The 18,069-nt window shown below is 44.7% G+C and overlaps 1 protein-coding gene across 19 annotated transcripts in view; it reads left to right on the top strand.

The window, feature by feature from the left end:
- GRIN1 (glutamate ionotropic receptor NMDA type subunit 1) overlaps nucleotides 1–12,541 on the top strand; it is a 56,689-nt gene extending 44,148 nt beyond the window's left edge. For 2 of the 19 annotated variants that reach the window (XM_056860985.1, XM_056860983.1), the window contains 3 exons: nucleotides 987–1,052; nucleotides 1,529–1,639; nucleotides 11,939–12,541. In XM_056860985.1, the coding sequence (XP_056716963.1) occupies nucleotides 987–1,052; nucleotides 1,529–1,639; nucleotides 11,939–12,007 (246 nt within the window). In that variant the 3' untranslated portion in view covers nucleotides 12,008–12,541. The other 17 variants (XM_056860990.1, XM_056860987.1, XM_056860997.1 and 14 more) reach the window with 15 other exon arrangements.
- The last annotated feature ends 5,528 nt before the right edge of the window (nucleotides 12,542–18,069 follow it).

Below are 18,069 nucleotides of genomic sequence, written 5' to 3'. Positions count from 1 at the left end.
CCCCCTTTTCTGGCCAAGTCAGCAGCAGTCAAGGGGCTAAGTCCACAGGGAACCAGAGCACATTAGTCACTGCCATTTTTCACTTGCCAACTTTCTAGAAAAAATCCTGCCCTGGGTCATTGGGGGAAAAGAATCTTTGGGGCTGTCAGCCAAGCATGCCACCCCGTGGGTTATATAAACAGAAATACGCTAAAGAGATCCGTTTGACAATGTAAGACTTTTTCACAGGAGGATCCCTCAGACCACTAGTATCTGGTACATTGCTAGAAGGTAGGCAAGTGGAAAGATTTCTTTGTTCAAGAAAAAAAAACAAAAAACAAATATATCTATATCTATATATATATATCTATAACGGGGTTTTTTTGTTTCCTGGGGGAATCACAGTTTTGCCATGGCTATTTTCGGCGATGCCATGGAAAGGCACCCAAAAAATGTCATCCCATCCCATTCTCTTGCTATCTTTTCTTTTCTTTTCTATGCATGCGCGCAAAAAAATTGAGGAAACTGAAAAGGAGGAGGAAATGTATCCCCCGCGCATGCTTCGTGCACCAGTGGGATACATTTTTGGTCACCCCCACCATGTGCTGGTGCAGCCAGACCTGGTTACACCCTCTCCACTCACAAAAAGGTTAAAAACAAGACACGCCTCCCCCAAGACTTGTCTTGCTGTGATTGGCTGGGTTCCCCTCCCCAACGTGAAAACAAGAAAGCCCTACGTGTCGACCAGGTCTGACGGCTTACCACCGACAGCTATATTCTTTTGAGTTCCGTTCCTTTGAGTTCCTACCATCTCTAACATCATCCAAAGCCTTAACGCTTTGCTTTTTCCCTTTATTTTCCTTGTTTAAGAGATTTTAATTTCAAATTATTGTTTTTGTTTTTTTTGTTTTTACTTTGGAAAAACCAGTTCAGCTTTGCGCCAAGCGTCATTGAAATTTTTGGAATACCTTTTTTTTAACATACAATGACCTTCTCTTTCAATGCAGTCCTCTCTCTCTCTTGTGGCCGTAGGATTCACCTTCAGAAAAGGCCCCGAGCATTTTTATTTAGTGGTAGGTGAAAAGTGTCTCACCTCTCTCTCTAGTCAGATCAGCTTTGGCAGAAAGGGGTTTTTCCTCTTAGGGACCAAAGAGGCCATTGGTTTGAGCCATGGAATCATGCATGGTTCTCATGGGGAAGCCAAGCTAGCTAGCTCCCACTGCCTCAACTTTAAACCCAGCAGAAATTCAGCTGCTTGTCCCCTCCCTGCCCTCAAGGGGTTTGTTTCCTTCAAATCTCAAAGCCATTCCAATTTAGACCATAGAGAACATGTCAACCCTTGTGTAAGACCAGAACTAAGTTTTAGGGCCCTGTATGTTTGGGACTGACAGCCATAAAACATCTCAGTCATTGGCTTGACCACAATTTAAGAAAAGGAAAAAAAAGCAGAGAAAAACCAAGGATCGTGACGTGGGGCAGTGTTCATCTAGGTGTAGAGGTCCCAACCACCCACTGGAGATCTAATCGCTTATATACATATTCATTTTAGGATAGAAAAAGTGGTAGAGCAGAACCAGACCCTAAAAAGAAAGCCACTTTTAGGTCCTTCACCTCTACCCTGGCCTCCAGCTTCAAGAGACGTAGGTCCTCCAAAGACACGGTAAGAGGAAGAAGACCAATTATGCCCTCTCTCTTTCTCTCTCTCTTTCTCTCTCTCTTGCTCTCTCTTTCTCTTCTGTCATCCCATCAACAACCACACACCCATCCCGAAGCTGCCAGTGTAACCTACCATAGCCTCATGTCCGTCAAGAGTCGGTCAGTCAGTCAGTCGGTCAGTCAGTCAGTCATTCCCGTGTCCCTCGAAAGATTCCAAAGTCCTGGAGGGCAAGGAAGGTCTTGGTTGCTTTGTAGTGTCCTGTGAAGAGTTTGGAGATTACTGCAGTGAGTTTCTTGTTCTTGATTCTTTTTTTGTTTTGTTTTTTGGACTGGATAACTTCGTTTTATTTGGAAATATGGTTTACATTTTCCTCACCTTACTGGTGTTGACTTCTTTTTTTAAAAAAAAAGAAAAACAAAGAAAAACAGAGATGTATTTTTTCCTGTTTTTGAATGTTCTTGTACCTGTTTGTCATTGTATGACTAAAGCAGTCACTGACCCCCCCTTCCCCCACTTTCTCCCACCCCCACCCCCAATTCTTGCCCCAGTAATTCAGGCACTGTCTCACCTCACTCTGGGTCATACGTTTATCACATTCTCTACCTGTGATTTTTGTTTGTGATTGAAAAAGTTTAAGTGACAGGTCAGAACCTTCAGAATCTGGTCTGTATGCGCAACTGACGTCTGTCTCGGCTTACGATATTTACAGTCAGAGCAGTGCAGGGTGAGGCAACGATGATTTGGAGAGGAGGAGTTTTGAAAAGCAAAAAATGTTTTCAAACGAAAAACAAAATGAAGCCAAGCCAAACAAGAAAAAGAAAAGAAAGCCAACCCGATTTGAAACGAAATCACAATTCCGCGTTGGCACAAAATGTCTCCCGCGAGGCGAGAGGTGGTGTCGAAACTCCCGCTTGCTACAAGCTTCTTGCTTTCAAACGTCCCCCTCCAATGGAGAGGAGGAGGGTTGCACGCACAACTCGATCAAGGTTGGGGCGCCTCCCTGTTTGCATGAACTCTGATGGACGCCCCTTTGCACGTTAAAACGTTTGGAAAGCAGGAAACATAATTTATGTTTTGCGCTATGCAGCACAAGAAGTTGGCTCATAAAACTGCTTCCTGCTGCGAGCTTTAATTTTTTTTTATTTTTACACTTTTTCCATTTTCTTTAGGGGGAGGTTTTTTTTCTATTGTTTGGCCCTGGATTAGGGTGGATCAGGAAAGTGTTAGAAACACAAGTGTGTGGTTGGCAAGAGAACACCATCCCCCGGCCCAGGGGTACAGAAGGGAGGGTCAAACTGCGCCCCACTTCCTGTATATGTAGTTTAGCTGCTGCAGTGGGGATTAGTTATGGAACATGAAAATAAGAATGTAGAGAGTACTTCTGAACACAGACAGAGCATTTCTCTCATCAAGTAATCACAATCAGCCACCACACCAATCTGCATCTTTTAGAAAGCTGGATTTAACCTACAGGCTTCCACTTGGTTGATCAATACTGTGCATAGAATCTTTAAAGTCTCTGAGTTTTTTCATACTAGGGCTAATGCCAGTGCAGGTGGGGGGGGGTCTAACCATGGTTAACCCCACCCCCATCTTCACAGCCTCATTCCAAATCATCAAAACAGCTGTCTTTCAATACAATTAAAGACATGTGGGGATCTGATCACAGATCTCAAGTCTTTTGACTAGATGTACCTTAATGGTGTGTGTCCTTCATGCACTGAACTAGCTCTTAGCGAAAGCTAAGAGACTATCACAATTTAGCAGTGGAGTTCCTCAAACTGAGTCCCTGCAGATCAAATATAATAGTCAACAAGATTATTACTGGTGTCTACATCTTAGATGATCTGCAGCTGTGTCTGTTCTTTTTAATGAACCACTCATCAGATGATAATTCTTTTATCACAGGTCAAATTGGCTAATGGCTCATGGTTTTGTTATACTTTCCCTGTTCCACATACATTTTGGCTTAGCTCACCCATACATGCTACCGAAGAAAACTGCACTGCAGACAGATCTCTATGGAGGACTCACTTTCTACCAATAGCATTAACTGTGTTCTGGGTTGCAGAGGCTAGTCGCAGAGTTGCAGAGGCTAGCCGCTGGCAGGCTAGCTCTGCCTTTGAGCAGGCGATAGGACCAGATGACTGATGGTCATTGCTAAGGTCATATCTACACTACAGATTTATATGATTGGTTAACTCTAATAGCTGCTTTCAAATAATCCTGGGAAACACTGTTTGGTACATGTTGAAAACTTCTCTAGTAGAGATTTCTATCCTTTCCCACAACAGTATTATAGTTTCCCAGAGATACTATGACTATTTAAGTCAAAAAGGTTGTTTGCCGCCATATTGGTAAAGCAAAATACAAAAATACAAACATAATCCATGTAATTCCTTTAATTAGGACCTACCAAAATTACCTAAAAGCAATTAATTTAAATTTCAAAAGAAGAGACCTCTTCTCATTGGCACCTCTTTATTATTTTTAAAATTTATTTTAGCTTGATGAAGAGTTCTGGTGAACTCAAAAGCTTACACACATTTGTATCATTTTGGCTGGTTTCAATAAAAGGGAATCTCAGTTAGACTGTATTTTAGTATAGTGCTAGGATTGACAGGAGTCTTGAGGAGGCCTGGCTAGGGTCCTCCATCTGTTTCCGCCTTTCAACACCTGTGGGCAATAGCCACCAACCGGAGATCTTCCCTCTTCTTTCAATCCATACAACAACAAACTCATCACACCAAGGAGCGGAAGTAGTGGACAAGAGTACCTTTGCCTCAACAGCTTGGTTATACATACTCTTCATTACAAGACAAACTAAGCACATTTGCCTGAATTTTCCTTATTTGGCTTAGGTTCTGGCATAAGTTATGAGGATGGCTCTCAGGCTCTACACCTGAAAACTGGGTATCTTATTAAGCCACCTGTTTGGCTTTTAGCAGCATTGCCCACAGATTCGGGTATACTTTCTTAACCATGAGAGCTAGATCCTTTCTTAGCTGAGATTCTTAGGAAACTGAATTCCATGCCTATGCTTTTTCTGTGCTCCCATGCCACATACACAGCCCTGCCTATAACCAAGTCAGCTAGCGCTAGTGTAAGTAAATACCAGTACTCATTATAAATACTAATTTATAATAAACAAGATAACCGCAGCTCTGTTTCTTAGACCTCTGCCTTGTTTACTTAAAAATGAGGTTCTGCAAATGATAACATAAGCCTTTGCAACTGATGCATTTATTTCAAATCAAATCAAATCAGACCTTTATTGGCATAAAGATGCATTTATTTCTCCTTAAATTAACAATTTAGTAATATTCTAGCCAGCTATTGAAGTAATTTAAAAAATGCTTCCACAAGGATCAATAATAGCATGCCACTATCAGGTGTGTTTTGTTTTGTTTTTAATTATAGCTTCAAAAATATACTTTTTTCAAGTTTGAAAATTTGCATGTTTTTGTTGCCAAGGAATATAGGCACTCCAAATACCACCATTTTCAGAATTTTGAAACTTACAGTGCATTCCTGAGAGGAATGCCTGCGCCGGTCTTTGGAGGCAATGTGGCTACACTGCCCCCAAAGGAGGTTTCGACCCTGCCAAAACCTCCCAGTGGCGTAAAAAAATTGTGCAACCCTTCATAGGGTTGCATGGGAGATACACCACCTAAAAAGGTGGCTTATCTTGCAAAAATAAAAAAGAGGCATTCCCGGCCCGAAAGGGCTTAGGAGGCCGCCTAACGGCAGCTCCTCCCCCAACCCAGCACCGGAAAGCCCCTTAGAGCTCAGGAATGCGCTGTAAGTGCATGTTAATGTAATGTAATTGCATGCAGGGCTGGCCAGTAAATATCTAGCACAGATCCAGTACATATGACCAAAATGGATAAACAGTTGTCTAACTCAAATATCCAATAAGATCTGGTTCCCAGTTTGGTCACAATCCAGTCAAAGTAAAGAATTTTTAAGTACCATAGATTTCAGTAGGAGAGATATAGGCACTTCTCTCACTTCCATCAAAAACCAATGGGAGTTAAAAGTACAGAACCGTGGCTGAAAAGCCAAGATTGTAAATTGTGGTATCTCCAGTAAAATATGTAAGTTTGGTCCTCAGTGAAGTGAAAAATCTTCATGCTGTATTATGCCTTCATGGAGGGCATGTCTAGGAGTGGAAAAGTGTTCTACTTAGCGTTCTTACCACCTCCTTACTACTTTTCTGTTATGTATCAAATCAACACTTGATAGCTTCTACTCACCTCCACTTTTTGGCTAAATTCCCCTATGGAGCAGCCATTTTTATTCCCCATTGAAAGGAACCATAGCCCTTTAAAACATAATAGAGGTTCTTCATGTCGGAAGCCAGTGATGGAAATCTATCCTTATTTTTTGACTATTTCATCAGTCAAACCCTCCACACATGTCAATCAGTGCAATTAGAGTTCCATGGCAGAATTTCAGGAGGAAATAAAAAAAGTTTATGAACAATTTTCAGGCCAACCTTACATGAACTATAGTTAGGGTTGCCAACCTCCAGATACTAGCTGGAGATCTCCTGCTATTACAACTGATCTCCAGCCAATAGAGATCAATTCACCTGGAGAAAATGGCTGCTTTGGCCACTGGACTCTATGGCATTGAAGTCCCTCCCCTCCCAATACCCCACCCTCCTCAGACTCCGCCCCAAAAACATCCCGCTGATGGCGAAGGGGGACCTAGCAACCCTAACTATAGTGACTAAGTGCGAGCCAGCAATTCCTGGCTCAAATTTTATTCTGGAAAGGTATAATCAAAAGTTTTCTTCAGTCATAAATTCAATCAGGACTGTGATCCTAAGCACACTTACTAAGGAATAAACCCCATCAAGATCGCTCCGTACAGGCCCTTCGGAAACTCATTTTCTCACAGCCTCGGTCTTCATCTGCAGTATGGAGATTAGACTACTGGGCTACCTCATAGTGTATAGTAAGCAATTACCAAGCTAAAATATGTGATATTCTCTGAACACTAAGGAGTAAAAAAGATAAAGGTCCCTTCTGCAAACACCCCTTGTGGGGTTGACATCACATCCCAGCGTTTACTAGGCAGACTTTGTTTTACGGGTGGTTTGCCAGTGCCTTTCCCCAGTCATCTTCCCTTTGCCTCCAGCAAGCTGGGTACTTTGCCTCCAGCAAGCTGGGTACTTTGCCTCCTGCAAGCTGAGTCAACCTTGAGCCGGCTACCTGAAACCCACTTCCATCGGGATCGAACTCAGGTCGTGAGCAGAGCTTGGACTGCAGTACTGCAGCTTACCCCTCTGCGCCACGGGGCTCCTACTAAGGAACAGTGGTACATACGGTAAATGCTCAGTATATCAGAAATTAGTATGGAAATAGTCCTCAGAGAAAGTGTGTCCTCAGACATTTGCCTCTCGCCCGTTTTGTGAATATACGAATGAGACACTATGCCTTAACATGGCTGCTGCATCCCATTAATACACCCCCGCCCCCGCATAGAGATGTTTTCAAATACCAACACCAGTGCTCTCAGGTATAGTGATGAAATGCAGACAAGAGCGATCAGCTATCTTGACTGACCAGCCCTGTGTCAAATCAGACTGAACCGTGACAGATGATGTTAATTCTAACAGCCATTATTACTGAAGGCATTTTTCATTTTGTCATTAAACATCATTTTCTGCTCTCCATAACTACGTTCCTCTGTCAGAAACGACCATCTTCCTGATCAGCGGGGAGGGAAGGGGGGAAATGTCCCCTTAGAACTGTCTATTAACATTTCTGTCCCTGCTTCACATTTTCTGAGGGGATAACCCAAGCCTGCCCTTAATAAAAAAAAAAAAAAAAGCTATCGCCACCGGGTTTTGCATCCCAAAGGTTTAGAGTTTGGATACACACACTCACATTGCTGGAAGCAAACAGGGAGAAAATCCTATGAGGGAAATCATGAAAGGGAGAACCACTTATACTGAGAAACATCAAACAAGATATTATGGTCATTTTGACATTTTTTTTAACCCGAGGCTTTGCCTGCTGTATCAAAAATAGGCACGGAAAATCTTCAGAGGAAACTTTCCCCTCAGAATCAGTTCTTAAAACGGCTGACCCCCATTAAACTGCTCACATTTAAAATAGTTTCAAACCTAATTGACTGTCATGGCTTCCCCAACAGAACTCTGGGATTGGCAGTCATGAGAGGATGGTGGGAGTTTTGTTCGAAACCCCGTCCTCAAACTACAGCATATCTCCACACCCTCCAGCATTGGCCAGATTAAAAAAAACTAGCAGACTTATTGAGATTATGCAGGAGATAATAAGGTAGCCAACCTCCAGGTACTAGCTGGAGATCTCCTGCTATTACAACTGATCTCCAGTCGCTAGAGATCAGTTCCCCTGGAGAAAATGGCCGCTTTGGCAATTGGACTCTATGGCATTGAAGTCCCTCCCCTCCCCAAAACCTGCCCCCTCAGGCTCCGCCCCAAAAATCTTCAGGTATTTCCCAGCCTGGAGCTGGCAACCCTAAGGAGAGAATGTATTTGAAGGCAAAAGGTATAAACAGGGTAACAAGCAAGTACCATGAGGCAACGGACACAGCTCATTGGAAACCATAAATGCAAAAGAGAGGCCTGCACAATTTTTTTCCTATGATTTTTTTATTAATTTTTATAACATAAAACAAAACAAACAAATACAATAATAATAATATATATTAAAAAAATTAAAAAAATAAAATACAAAAGAGTATCTATATATACTAATTAATGCATTCATGGTTACAAAATTATAAGATTCAAAACAGGGTAACAAGCAAGTACCATGAGGCAACGGACACAGCTCATTGGAAACCATAAATGCAAAAAAAAAAAGGCCTGCACAATTTATGACCTGCCAAACCAAACACAGCCCGTAGGGTTGCCACCTCCACGTTGGGAAATACCTGGAGATTTTTGGGGTGGAGCCTGAGGAAGGCGGGGTTTGGGGAGGGGAGGGGCTTCAATCCCATAGATTGGTGGGCCATGTTGTGCAGGCTGGTGAAAAGTGTCCATTTCTCTGCTAATCTCAAAATCCTTCCTTTATACTTTTACATACATGAATGTTTTCCAATGTGGCAATCAAAACTAGTTTCCCTAAATACTTTTCATAGCAAATTTCTAAAGGCTGGTTTCAAAGCGGAAGAGCTGATATTATACCAGCCAAGCCTATAAATTGGGTGGTATGCATCACAATTATGAACCATGAACCAATTATGAACCTTCCTCATTTGTCATACTAGAAGAACTAGAATTCATCCAATGAAGATTTGAGGAAGGTTTAGGACAGGTATCTTTAAAAAATGCATAATTAACTTGTAGGTTTTGGTACCATAAGACCTAATTGATAGCCACTAACTTTAGCCCAAACCTAGGCCCAGCTGGCACAAGTTGGGGTGGGGTTTCCTTTACTCTGCTGTGGTCTTTGCACAGCCAAATGTGACATCAGGGAACCAAAGTGTGCCACAGGGCCATGGCCCATTTTGGCTTGGGACTGCAGCAAGGGACGAGGAAGAATGGCATCAGCCTTTTGGAGGGGCAGTAGTCTGGAGGGGCTGTGGCGCAGTGCTAGAGTATCTGCTTAGCATGCAGAAGGTCCCAGGTTCAATCCTCGGCATCTCCAGTTAAAGAGACCAGGCCCTAACGTGCTTGGGAACTTCGTTTCACTAGTGTCACTTTTGGCTATGCAATGATCACAGTCAACTTTGGGCCTTAGTTGGATTTTTTTAAAAGCCCTATATGTGCATCATGGAAGAGAGGCCTATCAATGGCTATTAGCCAGGATAGCTAAATGAAACCTTCATGCTGAGACACAGCCTACCTACAAGTACCAGAAGTGAGTGTAGGGTTGCCAAGTCCCCCTGGCCATTGGTGAGGATGGGGGGGGGGTAGGGTTGCCAGATCCAGGCTGGGAAAGTCCTGGAGATTTGGCGACAGAGCCTGAGGAGGACAGGGACCTCAGTGAGCTCCAATGCCACAGAGTCCACCCTCCAAAGCATCCATTTTCTCCAGGGGAACTGGTCTCTGTAGTCTGGAGACCACCTGGAGGCTGGCATCCCTAATTGGGCGACAAGCAACAAGGGATACTCCTCATCTTCACAGCCTGCTTGTGAGTTTCCAATGGCACCTGGCTGGCCTCTCTTGGAAACAGGTCTGATCTAGCAAGGCATACGTTAGCATCAATCAACAAAAAATTCAGCACAGACCAGCAGCCCAATCAGCTGGCAAGAAAGCAGACACCAGATCTATGAAGTAGGCCCAATTGGAGGGTTTGATAGAGCCATCTTGGGACCTGGAAAGGTTAGGCAGGCTAATCTCCTGAGTGAAATGTTCGTGTGTGGGGGGCGGGGAGGGGGAATAATATGTTAAAGGGTTGCTTAGTCTTCTCCAGGGCAAATTCCGCAGGTTTGTTGTTGGGCGGGCAGGATGGCGTTCTTTTGGGCACAGCGCCAAGGGTAGATTCCTGCTTTCTTTGCAAAACTCGATTTTGCCTTTAACTCTGGAACTGCAGCCGATGCCTCTGTAATAGACAATCCCTTTGATGCGCCTGCTCCCTACAGACAGCCCCGCGATGTCACCACGCCCAGAATCCGTGAGCTGCAGATAAGCCCTGTAGAGAATCCCCGGCTTCAGGAGCTGCTCAGCACAGGGTGGGCTCTTGTCCTGAATGTTCATTCGCTTTTGTCCTGTATCCAAAGTCCTGTATTATGGGGTTTTTTGCAATGTGCAGGGAGTAAAAGGGCTGAGGCAGGGACAGCAAACAAAATAACAAAAAAGAAGAAGGGAAGGGGAGAATGGCAGGCCCTGGAGACCGTGGGGAGGGGACCTGGAGGTCTGTGGGTGGGGGAGAATTTGATCTGAACGCTTTTTTTTTAAATATCCAAATATATATATATAGGGGAAACAAACAAACAGAGTTTGGAAGTACCTCCAGGGCTGCCACTGGTCACTGGTTTTGATGGCCACTGGAGCATCGTAGGAGGGGTCCGGCTCTCCACTGCAATGTGGAAAAGGGCCGCCGATGCTGTCATATAACCCTCCCTGTCCTCCGGGGAATCCCTGAGAGATGATGCATATCTCTGCTGTCATGGCAGGAAGCTTGGGACGGTGCAAGCCGAGGGCAAACAGATCCAAACTCCTGGCAGTGCGCTTAAAGGCACCGGAACAACCTTAAACTCTGCCACATAGCAAGAAATCATCAGGAGGGCAGAAAAGGCAAATTAAATTAGCACCCAGGAAGATATTGATTTCCTGCAGAACATTCTTCTTGTGATCTCTCACATGCTGGTCCTTGACAGACATACAGATTGGTGAATGTCAGCTAGGGTTGAATGATACTGCCCAGCTGTCTGCCCTGTGGGGATCAGAAATGCTGCAATGCTCCCTCTTTGATGTGCAAATTTAAACACACCCTCAACTGCCTTTAACCACAGGGCGAGGAAAGCAATACTCAACAATCTTACCTTTAACAGTTACTATGGGGCAGAGTCAAAGTTGTTTGCAACTTTGTTCAACTCTAATAGATTGGAATTTGGGGGGGGGGGAATAAAATTGACAGACCCATTCTCTTGGGTTTCAAACATTTAGGGAAAGGAATGGGACTGGGGAGGAGTGTCACTCCATCAAGGAGTTTCTCAGCAGAGAGAAGGATGAAAAAAATTAAAAGCTGGTTTTGTTTCCAGTCGGAGCAAACCAATTGGTCTTTCCCAAGAGGCTAGCACCAACCCCTCCAGCAGGGACAGCAGAGATTCAGTCACAGGCCTTGTCTCTAACACATGACATATGTCGGCATTTTCACCTTAACAACTGTCTTTTCAGTTTATCACAAACCAAACAAACTGAGTTGTGCATTTCTTTATTCATCTGCCACTAAATCCAAATTCCAGGTCTCTGGAACTAGGAGGGGGGCAAAAAACGTACTGCAAAGGGAAGGAAGTTATGGGGTGGTGTGTGGGGGGGACCCTCCTTGTTTAGCCCCAGCTAGGCCTCCTAAAAATAAGCGACCCCATGAGCTGGCTTGCACACTTTGTATAGCCAGTTTCTTTTGTGGTTCCACCCTGGAACAGAGACAAACGCAACCAGGTGATGCAGAAAGTGCCCTCACCAGAGGTGAGCTGCAGAGATTCCTGGCTAGCAGCAGAAGCTTTGGTCGCCTCTACAGCCATTGCATCATCCCTGAGTGATCTCCCATAGGGGCATGCATCTCAACTGAGCTGGGTGACCAGGCCCAGCCCTGCCTAACCCCTCGCCCTCTTTGTCTGTCTGTTTGTCTCTTGCAGCAGTATCAGCCCACTGACATCACTGGGCAGCTCAACCTCTCCGACCCCTCGGTCAGCACCGTGGTGTGACATCTGGGCGCTGTCACCGCCGGTTGTGGCCAGGCAGACACACCAAGGGATAGACCAATGGAGACTCTGACGGGTCCTTCCTGGATACACCGAAGGAAAGCCTTTGCCATCCAGCCAAGGTGTATGCATTGCTTTCTTCTCTCCATTGTAGATCCCCTTCTCTTCCTTGGCCAGCTGACTTCCCAAGTTTGGGATGAACTACAGAACATGAGGCCTTGGAGTGGCCAGACCCCACTTTGCATAGCCGGTGGCCTCCATTTATTTCTCTTTTTGACACCAACTGAGACAGAGAAGGTGGCTCCACGTAGCACAGCAAGCATGCCAAGGATATTAGCGCTCATCGAAGCAGGCTTGGATCCTTTGCAGTGAGGAGAGAGTCTCTTTATCATACATGCATGTATGGAATGTCATACGCCTGCCTTATCCCATTTTCACACCACGTAAGAGGACTATGGAGGGGAATCCGCGTCCCCCTGCACTCACGGGTCCTTGTACATAGCACACCATGCAAAGAACATGCCCATCTATACCGCAATGTCCGTCACCTCGGAGAGAGAGTCCTCTCTGATTGTGATTGGGATGATCCTGCCCCCTGTATACATACAATGCTACCTTTGTCATTTGCCTAGGGGTATCTGCTCCCCTCCTTGTTTTTCAGTTTCTCGCTCCTTATTGAAAAGGAACTTCTGATAACTCCCTCTCCACTCTCCCAGAGTGGTAAAGAAATATACAAAGGGAATGTTACAAAAGTGAAGGTGGACAATAGGGACGTTCTCCGCTTCCATTTGTTGAACTTATGGCCTGAAAATTCTGCCAGGAGTAGCCTGGATGTCTTTTCTGACCCACAGCTCTGCAAAACAGCAGCTTGCCTTGTACATGTCGTAAGGGGTGGGGAACCACATCACCTGCTCCCTCTGGAAAGATTTGTTTGTCCTTAATTGCAGCTACAGGGAGACAAGAGTTCTTTTTACAAGCCTGATTTCCTTCCTGTCCTCCGCAGGGCTGGGCTCAAGGTGGGCTGCAGGATCTCTTAATTCAGCTTCACAATAGCCCTGTGTGGTCGGTTATTCATGCATTTTATATAAATAAGCTGCTGTTCCAGGAAGGAAGGAAGAAAGATGCCCAAGGCAGCTTGGGAAAGAGTTGCAAGGATAGTGACTTTGCACTCAAGTCTTCCCAGTGAGCTTTTGTGGCTAATTTTCATTTTGAATTTGGAGCATCTCACATCCAAATTAACCCTCTTTGTTGCACTGCATGAGCTTTCACTTCTCCCTGCTTCAGGGTTCTGTCACTGCAGGTGGAAAATCAAGAGGACAAAAAGTCCTGTCCACCCTAATTTGCCTGAAGCTGTGGAGTGATTTTTACCACCCCAAACCTCTTAACTTATTGTTTCTAGTTTGCTAATGTGGACATAGTCAACAGCTAAACGTGAGCACCTGATTTAATTTCACACTATTCAGTTTATCAGAATTTAGCATTTGATGCAAAGAACAGGTGGTGAATTGGGACAAACAAGTTGTTCCTTCTTATGCAGTGCCTATGCTCTCCCTGGCCTTGCCTCCCCCCTCAACCTTCTGAAAAGGTAAGCTATATGGAGTGGCCTTATATCAAGTCACACCTAGCTCAAGAGTTGTTCACCTGTGACTAAAAGAGGTTCTCCAAGGTCTCAGGCAGATTTCTCTCCCAGAATCCCAGCCTTGCTATCCAAGATCCATTTAAAAGGGACATTCTATGTGCAAACTTGGAAGGCTTTAAGAGGGGAGTTGACATGTTCATGGAGGAGAGGGATATTCATGGCTACTAGTAAAAATGGATACTAGTCATGATGCATACCAGTTCTCTCCAGGATCAGAGGAGCATGCCTATTATATTAGGTGCTTTGGAATACAGGCAAGAGGATGCTGCTGCAGTCGTCTTGTTTGTGGGCTTCCTAGAGGCACCTGGTTGGCCACGGTATGAACAGACTGCTGGACTTGATGGGCCCTGGTCTGTTCCAGCATGGCTTTTCTTATGTTCTTGTGTTAAACCACGTTGGCACAGCAGCTACTTTTAGGTTTACTGTAGTAAATTCTGTAGGGAAGAAACTGGGGAGTTGCATTAGTGCACAGCACACGTGGGCATAACTGTCCAGATACTAGCTTGCCAGTGAGTAGTGCACTGCCGAAATGATTGTGCCACATAAAAATATGTTTTCCACAAAGAACAGAGTTTGAATTAACTCCTCCCTTCTTGACATCATAGCATAGCAGTGCTCATTTTCACCTTTGGAAAACATTCCTGTTAACAAATTTTGGCAGCCTTCAGGACCAGAGGTAAGGGTGTGTAGGGCTGATTACTTCTATGGCTACCATGGTCAAAAGGTATCATGGGAAAATGCCACTGATACAACAGAAAAATTCTAAACATTATTGCTGTTTTATCCCCAAAAATCCTTTTAAAGGACCATGTTGAACTCACAGAGTCATAAATGAGGGCGCCTCAACCCAACCACTCATCTTCATATGGAAACAATACTGGCCTGCCTTAAAGGAATGCTATGAGGATTACTGAGATAACGTATAAGTGCTCTGAACACTTCAAATGTGAAGTGTAAATGACAGGAAATTCTAATCGGTTCGGAGGACTGAGAGTGTAGAACCACATGTGATCAGGGTTGCCAACCTCCAGGTACTAGCTGGAGATATGCTATTCCAATGGATCTCCAGCCAATAGAGATCAGTTCACCTGGAGAAAATGGCCACTTTGCCCACTGGACTCTATGGCATTGAAGTCCCTCCCCCAAACCCCGCCCTCCTCAGGCTCCACCCCCAAACCCTCCCGCCAGTGAAAAAGAGGGAACTGGCAACCCTACATGTGATAGTTAATCCAGATTAAAGGACAAGGACTTCATAGGACCAAAAGTACAGGTAGAGTACTCCTAGTTATATTTGGTGCTGTAAGACTTGGATTCAGAGCATCCATGAAGCTAAGAAAAGCAGCTGGGAGATCTTTGTGGAAACCCGTTTCTTTCAATCTGTTCCTCTTCTTCGTGAAATAGCAATAAAAACCTGGCAGAGGCCACCAACTTGCCTCCATTAGAGGTTAGCCTCTAATTAGAGGTTAGCCTCCATTAGAGGTTAGCCTCTTTCCACAGTAAGCTAAAGCTTCTAAACAGTCAACAGAGGCAGCCCCACAGGGAGATTACAATAGTCTATGGTCAATATGAGATAACCTTTCCTGCCTTCCAGAGTAACATCCAGGCTGTCCCCCCTCCACTGGTTTTGCATTGTAAAGCAACATTAACCTGGAGCACATGCACAGGAGCATTGAACATGTACTGGGCAATCCTGAACATGTATAAAGTGTGTTTTTCTACATGGTAAAGAAGGGCAGTAAGGTTTTCTTTCTTTGCACTCTTTCCAGTCATTGTTACATCCAGATTGTAATTCAGGTTTGCAACTGAATGTAGAACCTGGGTAGAGTGGGGGAGGGGCGACAGCTGTTCTCAATTAGTTAATCAGGAATTTTTTTATAAAGCGTGTGATCTTGTATATGCGCCCAGAATTATATGGGTTCTTCTGTAAATAGATGTGTGTGCGTGTATGTATGGGATTTTTAAATGAGCATCAGCATCCAATTATTATGAAAAATAACCATGTTTATTTACAACTGCGTTATGTATTTCTGTAACCACTCAGAACCACTTGCTCCAGAACAAATTTCAGATTGCACTTGGAGCGTGCGGGTGCATCTCTGTTATCCAGATTCAGGTCTATGCAGGGGAAAAGGCAATGCATCCTTGCTCATGGGTGCATCTTCCCCTCACCCCTCACAAAACACTAACAATGTTGGCCCTCTGGCTTCTGTTAAGTACAATGGATTTTCTTAGGGCAGGGCTTTGGGTATACTGCAACTCCATGAAAAATGTGTAAAAGGGAGTACTGGGTGAAAGATCCAGCCTTTTGCAAATCTCAGCTATCTTAAAAAAAAAAAAAAACAAGTATCTGTCTTGCAGTTTGTGTATCAAGTACATTTGTTCAAGACGCAAGGTGGCTTGTGGCCACCTGAAACCTCAGAAACCAGAAAGACGTCAATCAATCAATCGTTTATTTGCAGTCATAGACCATCAAACAAAAGAAATTTACATGGTTAAAATACACAGGATAAAAACAGATTTGCTATTAAAATGATTAAGTAGTTAAAATAGTTGAAATGGTTAAAAATGGCAAGATTATCAAAGTGCATAGCTAATTAATATCCGAACGAATACTAAATATGAATAAAATTAGAGTGCATGATAATAACCTAAAATTAGAGAGACTAAAACTAGGAAGATAAATAAATAAAGATGTCTGAACAAGACTGCTGTGAACATGTCTCACCTAGCTCAGTATTGTCTGGTCTGGCAGGAGACTCTCCAGTGTCTCAGGCAGTGAAATGTCTTTTGATTATTTTACTTCACTTAGAGCCCATTCCTGAAGGCTCCTTAGGAACCAGTGTGACCCCACGCCAGCATAGGTGCCACCTTATCACGGAATAAGGTGGCGCCTATGCCAGCACAGGGGCAAACACACCGGCATCTGAGCACCGCCAGCGCAGCCGCGCTGGCAAGGCCTTCCCAGAAGGGAAAGCCCACGGCAGCTGGGGGGGGGCGTTCCTGGGGGTGGAGCTGCCTTTAGGAAGCTTCCACAGCCCTTTCACCCCAGGAACACCCCCTGGAGCATTTCCTTTTTGGGTGGCACAGCCTCACTGTCTGCTATGGGGCATTTCCCCCCTTTTTAATTTTATACTTTTATAAAGGGCTCCCCCCCCCCCCACATAGTAGCTTGGAAGCCTCAGAGGAGACGGTGCGGCTGCGCTGCTCCCGGCCACTGCGTATCCACACACACTCCCCTTCAGGAATGGGCTGCCCATAGCCTGCCTCTCTCGATGAGACTCAAGGCAAATGACAGAATATCAACGGTTTCCTAAGATTCAACTGGTTATGCTGGAGGCTGAAGCTGGGATTCTCTGCATGTGTTTTATCCCTGAGCCGTATGCTCTTCTTGATATGAAGCTGCCTTTTGCTGAGTTGGTTCATTGGCCTCTCTATCTCTCTGGCTGACAATAGCTCTCCGGATAGTTGGGCAGAGATTTCTCCCCATACCTGATAGCTGAGGCCCTTTAACTGGAGGGAGAGGCTAGGGATTGAACCTAGGACCATGTGCATGCAAAGCAGATACTCTACCACTTGACCACAGTCTCTTCCATTTACAAGGGTTAGGAGTGGGGCTCAGTGCGCTGTAACGCTCTTTGACCCTCCCAACAATTATGAGCAGCAAAACATATCATGCAAAATTAGAAAAATTGTGCTCATGTGCTTTACGTGAAGAATGTAGCGAGGATGCCAAATTTAAGCAATCTTGATGCAGAATTGTCCAAGGTTCATCATCAGAGTAATATCTTACCGCTAAAGGAGGCAATAGATAAACATCAAATGCATTTCCTCTCTTTTCTGTTTGGAAAGCAATTCTTGCTCTGTTCCATCTCTCACCATTGCCAGTGAACACCCATAGCTGTTTGGCCTGCAGTTCTCTACATGACTCATCTCTCGACACACAGACGACAACATCTGAACTTACTGTGCAAGTCAATTGACTTCAGTGGATTTAGAAGGGTGTGACTCTGCTCAAGATTGCACTGTTCGCACGGACTGCTTGCGCTTCATACATGGGTATGGCATGCATGGGCAAACACAACTATTTACAAGGGATGTTTGCTTATGCTGACATAATGGGGCAGCATTTCCAAGTGCCTTCTTGAGGGGAGAAATTTTTGTGGTAGGCAGAATCAGCTGTTGTTGATGTCATGCCCTAAACAAAGGGTGTTTTCATGCACCATGGCCTGCCAGTCCCTCTTCTCCACCATCCGCTTCCATTCTGACTCATCTCTACGCAGGGTTGCAAGGGTGTGGATCCAGCTGGCTATGAGGTTCAGGCTATACTGGGGGAAGGCATTACAGGAGCTGACATCTGTGATCAAGGCACCTGATACCCTGAACTGAACACCTGAGCATATACTAAGTGCTCCTCCAAGGAGGACAA

This window comes from Euleptes europaea, chromosome 14 (genome assembly GCF_029931775.1).
Source record: "Euleptes europaea isolate rEulEur1 chromosome 14, rEulEur1.hap1, whole genome shotgun sequence".
In the NCBI taxonomy this organism is placed as follows: Eukaryota; Metazoa; Chordata; class Lepidosauria; order Squamata; family Sphaerodactylidae; genus Euleptes; species Euleptes europaea.
The sequence above is the reverse complement of the archived record's forward strand: the minus strand, read 5'-3'. Positions and strand labels throughout refer to the sequence as shown.